This window comes from Gymnodraco acuticeps, unplaced genomic scaffold, assembly GCF_902827175.1.
Source record: "Gymnodraco acuticeps unplaced genomic scaffold, fGymAcu1.1, whole genome shotgun sequence".
Taxonomy (NCBI): Eukaryota; Metazoa; Chordata; class Actinopteri; order Perciformes; family Bathydraconidae; genus Gymnodraco; species Gymnodraco acuticeps.
Window position 1 is genome coordinate 2,178,908 of NW_022989947.1, and position 6,595 is coordinate 2,185,502.

At 40.8% G+C, this 6,595-nt stretch overlaps 1 protein-coding gene across 3 annotated transcripts; it reads right to left on the minus strand.

Annotated features, from left to right (window-relative positions):
• Positions 1-1,746: 1,746 nt before the first annotated feature.
• eomesa (eomesodermin homolog a) lies at positions 1,747-6,029 on the minus strand. 3 transcript variants are annotated; one of them, XM_034210248.1, is made up of 7 exons: positions 5,112-6,029; positions 4,541-4,695; positions 3,653-3,774; positions 3,268-3,426; positions 3,043-3,104; positions 2,203-2,927; positions 1,747-2,073 (listed from the first exon to the last, which is right to left on the minus strand). In XM_034210248.1, the coding sequence occupies exons 1-7, from the start codon at positions 5,819-5,821 to the stop codon at positions 2,060-2,062; spliced, it is 1,947 nt and encodes a 648-aa protein (XP_034066139.1). In that variant the 5' UTR covers positions 5,822-6,029; the 3' UTR covers positions 1,747-2,059. The 3 variants fall into 3 exon arrangements, with proteins under 3 accessions (XP_034066139.1, XP_034066137.1, XP_034066138.1); XM_034210246.1 differs by having other exon boundaries at positions 1,747-2,927; XM_034210247.1 differs by lacking the exon at positions 1,747-2,073 and having other exon boundaries at positions 2,168-2,918; positions 5,112-5,821.
• Between the last annotated feature and the right edge of the window lie 566 nt (positions 6,030-6,595).

A 6,595-nucleotide genomic window follows, 5' to 3' on the forward strand; every position in this document is an offset into this window, starting at 1 on the left:
ATGGCAGGATTTATACCTTTTAATGTCCAATATCAAGGCCAAGATGCATTGCTAATTTCAGTGGTGGATTTAAATAGGTACATTAATACAAAGGGGTTTGTATAGAGGACCCAAATATTTTGAGGGATTCTGACTGATTTATGTAATTTCGACGGCATCTAATTTTTTCTAATTTGTTGTCATTTCATCAATTATTAATACATCTCTTCAACTATTGTTTTTGTCTGTAGTTGCTTTAGTTGTCCAGTCATAATCTTGATAGCTTTTTTCCGCTTTACAGACTCTGATTAGCAGGGGTCAAGACAACATGAAAAGGAGAAGAAAAACATCATCAGATGCTCTGAAATACAATTTGCTGACACGCACAAGTGCAAACATTTATATTCTCCAGACTCGAACCCCCCAAGAGCTTTTTCTTACAGCTTTCCTGAGAGGCCAGGGCAATCAAGCTCTCTACCTTGTTAGGAGGTGTTAATTGGAGTTAGTCAGACTCCGCACTTTGTCAAGGAGTCTGACAACAGAATTAATTAGAATTCAAGTATGTAAATCAATTCAAATTGGGGTGCTTATGGGGGAGGATTTTAAGTATTTTAACTGAAGAAAAACAGGTGCTGAGGACATGAGCCAAGTCATCTCGGATTGAATATTATGACTTTTCTTTTCGTGGATTTTATCTCCACTTATCCACTTTTGGAGAGGCGTATACTGTAAATAGAGGTGTTGAGCTGTGTATGGCCCTTAGTTGGTTGGTTGATGGACAATTTTTCATTTAGGCTGTTCTCATATTTTCAGAGTAGGACACATGCCTCACATGCAATTGCATTACTTAAAGTAAATGATCAAATGTGTGAAAATACCATGGCAACAACAGAAGGAATAGTAGGACTTGGTGCGTTTGTGTGCTTTTCACCTAATTGGTTTTATGACGAGAGTCAAGACATAAATCTCATATTTAAATAGCACCTTGCTCACTTGAATTCTGAGTTGTGGTTTTATCTATTTGCAATTGTTTGTTGGTTAAAAAGGATTCCTCAGCTTTGAGAATTTCTGCTTTCTATTTCCAAGAGCAAGAAAACAATCTTAGTGCTTACTGACTGTGGCCTTGAAACCAAAATGGTATCTTTTCACAATTTGCCATTGCCCCTATAATTTTCTGTTGTTTTTAACTATGATTTTGATTATTTATATGTATAATACTTGATAAGTCATTGGATATGGATAGTCCATTTAAAAATAACACACAATTAACTTTATTAGGGGAGTACCGATGAGATTTAAAGCAGCAGAAGCGTATGGAATTGTAATTTGCAATGTAAGGTTGATGAAAATGTATTGAATGGATACTTATTCAGACTCTCACATTCAGGGGAAGTGATGATAACCCATACTTAAAATGGTCCTCATTTTGAAGTCAACGTGAAATCGGCTATAGGTTATTGCCGTATCACCCCTTTGTAACCATATTATTTGGATGCGTGGTAGATTTTCTGCCTTTAATTGGCAGCAACCACTGGGCTGACCCTATATTGTAGAGGCCTATATGCATGACCTTCACAAGCCGTGACAGGTACCTCTAAGCATACAGATTCACACTTTCTTGATTTATCTGAAAATGTGTATTTTATTTCAGTTTCAGCAGCCATTGTAGATTTTAAGATGTGAAGATGTCAAATGAACAATATTTTGAAACTGCCAATGGTTTGTCTTAATTTCCCATAACCATAATAAAACATCCCGAGAAAGACATTTGGACAGTGCTTTGTGAAAAGCTGTTTTATTAGCCATTTAATAACACCTCCATGAAGACAATTTGTACAAGATACATCACATTCTAAAGTGCACGAATACTGTACAACGAAAATGACTTAAATACGCAGGGATAAAATTAAAAATCACATATGTCAAGAAAAAAAATTGTAAAAAAAAAAGTTAAATAAAAAAAAATAAAAAGGGACATGCTTTTTTCAAAAACAACAATCACTATGCATGTTTCTGCTCAGGTATGTGAGAGGGGATGGCCTGGGAAAATAACCTTGTGCAGCTTGCTTGGGGGGGAACACTAAGCTTTGGCACCTTTAGAGAAAAGAGAAAAAAGACATTAACAGGGAATGGAGAGCACTCAGTAATAAAACAAAGGAATTATATTTCAATTTCAATAGATACAGTCTTAGGGGCTTGTGTAGAATGCATAATAACCCATGCCTTTTGGGTTGTCCTTGTTGTACTCTTCTGTAGTCAAGTCCTCACACTTGATGGTTGGGGAGTTTTCTGTGCTTGAGCCCCCAGGGGACATCCTGCGCCTCTTACACACTGAGTACACGCCGGAATCGCTAGAGTCCACAGATTTCAGTGAGTGGGACGTCTCAATCCAGGTGGAGGCTGGCGGCGCGTTATCCTCAAGCAGCTTGTCTTTAGCGGCCCCCAGTTGGTCCTCCGTGAAGGCTGGGGGGCTCGGCCGAGGGGACCAGGGCAGGCCCGTGGTCATCTTGCGCTGGTAAGAGCTTCTGGTGCCCCAGCCCGCCGCCATGGAGGCGAAGGCCGAGTCTGGGTAGTAGCTGAGGGCGTGAGATGTCTGCAGGGACAGGGGCTTGATGCCGTAGGACAGCAGGCTACTGGTGGAATAGTCATTCTCATAGGACAGGTCCAGCTTGTTGCAGCCCGGCTGCTGGACCGGGGGGACGAACCAGCGCTGGGCAGAGGCCGCGGCACTGATGTCCTCACTCTGCGGGGAGAGGAGGCTGTTGGTTTGGGGTACGGCCCGTTCACTCGTGTAAAAGCGGTTCTGAGGCAGGTTGTTGACAAACTGGTCCTGAAAGAAAGGCTGCATGGCGTAGCGGGCCCCAGGCACGATTTGGGTGGAGCGAGGGGAGTCTGTAGGCGACGGAGTCAACCTGTCATTCTCTGGGGCCGTGTACATCCTGTTCCAACAAATGGGGAGATAGAGAATACAAAATAAATTTGCTGCACAAATTCAGGGTCAGAGGTATGTGCACCCACAGGAAAAACGATAAACCCGCACTGCTTGAAGTGTCAAATACTTACGAGTCATAGTTGTCCCGGAAGCCTTTTGCAAATGGGTTGTGATCTATCTTCAGCTGTGTGATCTGAAACAAAAAGATAAATAATGCGTAAACAATGTGCATGTTAAAGCAAACACGTTCACTGTGGCTAAAGAGCAATTGCTCAAAATGATATCTTAAATTCAAATGAGTTGCATCTAAGCAAAACAAATTGATAATCTAACAACATTTATTTTGTAATACTTACGTCTGTGTTCTGGTAGGCAGTGACGGCTATAAACTGGTTCTCTGGGAAGGTGAAGGTTTGAGTTCTGGCCTCGTTGGTCATGTCCTCCACTCCGTCTTCCGTCACCTCCACAATGTGCAGTCGCGGCTGGTACTTGTGAAGCGACTGCATAACTATCATCTGCAGAAGAGAGAAGTGTGATGAAAGCAATGCTGCAGATTTTAAAAACATGCTCTATGAAGGCTTTTTTTTTGTATTCCCTATAAAATATTTCAGTGCTTTTTTATATATATATATTCAAAATATGGCAATCAAATGAGAAATATCATTAACATTATTTCAGTAAATAAAAACAACAATACTTTACACTCAATTAATGTGAGAATGTTAGAAAACAGTATCTAACCTGTGTGTTGTTGTTGTTGGCCCCTTTGTTGTTGGTCAGCTTCAACTTGCCAAAAGAGATTTCTTGCCTCATCCAGTGAGCACCAGTGTTTGGAGATTCAGGATGAACATACATTTTGTTACCTGAAATTGAAATAGAGAAGTTATTAATATGACAAACAGAAATGTAGAGATTATGTGTAAAGGATATAAATCATTACCTGCTTTTGACATTTAATATCAATGACTGTTAAAACATTAACTATATATATGTATGTATATGTCTCTTTTATATAGGCCTAATGTTTTATTCTATTAATGTCTTCATTACTTTTGGATGGAATATTAGTCAAATTAAATTATAACTACATTTGTTTTGAATTACTTTAATGAAAACAAAAAATAATTGCAATATAAAGATTCATGAAGGGATTTACTTAAAAAGAGTTCCAGTGTTCTGTTAAAAAAAACTGCTAAAAAAGGCAATTTTTTTAAAATAAATGTCCCTTATCTTTAAATTACAAGGAAAAAAAAACATTTTCAAATGTGTTCAAAATGAGTTTTTAAAAAAGCCCTTACAATTTGTTTTTATTTAACCAACATTTTCACACTTAAGTTAGTTTTCTGAGATGACTTGACTCTTCAAATAAAATAAAAATGTAGTCTTATTTTTTGCATCAAAAAACACAAACCCAAAACCTGTCAAATAATTTTACTAAAAAAGAATCGGGTAAAACTGTCTTTATTTCTAAAATAATCTTATTCTTAACACATGTTTAATTAACATATTGTCAAGCTGTTGTCATTATAAAACATGGCTACATTATTTCTAATAACGTTTTTTTGATTTCATGATAATAAAAAAAGAGTGTCCCACAGAAAGATATGTTTCGTTAGTTCTCCAACTTACCTTGCATATTATTGTCTGCTTTTCCACAAGTGACCCACTTTCCTCCCTGAAAGCGCCAGTGATTCGGGTCAGCCAAAATAACTTCTACAAAGACATTGTAATGGGCCGTTAGGTTGAGTCCAGTGATGTTGAAACTGAGGAATGGGAACATCCGTCTGGAAAAGAAAAAACAGGAATAAATAGCTGTTCCCATGAAGCAGGAAGAAATATTAAAACTAAACGTTGGTCTCTCACATCACATGTTGCAGAATGATTTTTTTTCTAATATTCAATTTAAAATTAATTCAAATTCCATCTTTATCATGTTTAGCCTGTTATGGGATTGTCGATTTACAATTTACCAGAAACGAAACTTGAAATATAAAACGTCAAAAACCTATAATTTGCGTAAAGGGGGAGACTTGGATCGTGTGCGTAAAAATATTCCTCATGCGTAATAGGTGATATTAAAATCATAGATTTCTTGAAAAACAAAAAAGGATAGAATGGCCAAATAAAAATATAAGCAAACGAAACATGTGTGTTGCGTTTAAATTGGGCCTTTAGAGCCTCGGGCAGCGCATCTGCTTACCTGCCCTGTTTGGTGATGATCATCTCGGTCTGGTGCCGGTGGAATTTCAGCCACAGAGGCCGGTTGCACAGATACACCTGCGCTCTGGCTCCAGCGGCAGACCCCGGCAGAGACATGGAGCCAATACCGGACCCCGTCCCGGGATAGGAGGGGTACAAACAGCCCGGACCCTGGCTGAACTGGTACCCTCCGCTGCTAAACTGGCTCCGGCCGGTGCACACGGACGAGGAGGAGAAGCCTGTGGGCGGCAGGACGGATCCGTAGTGAAGCGAGGCCGGGTACCTGGAGCTGCTGGAGCCGGTGTACACCGAGCCGGTCTGTCCTGCGTAGGGGAAGAGGGAACAGGGGCTGGCCATGTCGGAACTCGCCTGGGAAGGCGAGATGAAGTATCTGTCAGAGCCGAGATCGTCTATGTTGTAACGCCGACCGCTCGTCAACTCGTCCTCGCCGAGCACAGGGGAGCCTTTCCTCCCATCGGGCCCCGTTTTAGTGAAAGTGTCCCCCTCTCCCTCGCCCAGCATCCCGTTCCCCACCACGCTCAGATATTTCTTAGGAGCGCTGCTAGACTCTGATTCCGCCCGGTCCACTTCTTGATAGTCGAGCTGCGATGATGGCCTCGGGCTGTTGTTGGCACTGTCCGACGAGGAAAGATTGTAAAAGGTCTTGGGTAAATTGATGCTGGCGCTGGGAAGGATGTTCTCTAGCTGCATTGTACAGATCTTGAAATAAATAAGAAGAGTTTCAAGCGTTCCAGAGAGTGAATCTCGGCCAAGGAGGCGACACAACCGCCGGAGCCCGTGTTGTTTCTGTTTGTCTCCTTCCTTATACGAATGATGGAAGGAGGTTCAACCTTCTCCTCACCTACGGATTTTCAGATCAGATTATGGGCTGGACATGGGATGTTCAGCGGCTTTTATAAAATGTAGTTCTCCACACACCCAACGGATTGTAAGCGAGAGGGGAGGAGCTTTTGGAGAAGCATGCGGGGGCACCAGCCCTCTCCATAGCCAATGGTCGCACTACTCTAATTCAATTAGAAAGTCTGGCAGAAATAATATCAAGAGAAATGTTGTCATGTGCGTCGTTACATTTATTTTTACTCCCTTACCCTGCGTTTGGATTTAATCGATGTAAAGCAATCTCTCCACGCACCACACATCCAATATAATATTTGTTATGTCAACATAAATGACAACAGATTTTTAATTTGTTGTAAAATATGAGTGGAACATTATTTTCTAAGTGTTTCGGAGTGTTTCCTTCGAATTGAATGCATAGATTTATCACGAAATGAATCGCACCTCACCATTCCTTCACAGTGCGCGCGCACAATCATTTTTAAACGTTCAACCTCTGCGTCAAGTCATCACGTTAAACACAAATTCAGATATATCTTGTCAGATCACTGCCACTCACTCACCCAGGAAGACTTTCCTCGATGAACAGCTAACCCCGAAACCACTCTGCTGTGCTAACACTCCAAC

Excerpts from the sequence above, each read along its gene's own strand:
- eomesa (XM_034210246.1), bottom strand. The coding sequence starts at position 5,821 with ATGCAGCTAGAGAACATCCTTCCCAGCGCCAGCATCAATTTACCCAAG. Across the intron at positions 3,427-3,652 it reads CCAACAACAACAACACACAG|ATGATAGTTATGCAGTCGCT; the intron begins GTTAGATACTGT and ends TCTCTTCTGCAG. Across the intron at positions 2,928-3,042 it reads TTCCGGGACAACTATGACTC|TTGGAACAGGATGTACACGG; the intron begins GTAAGTATTTGA and ends TCTCCCCATTTG.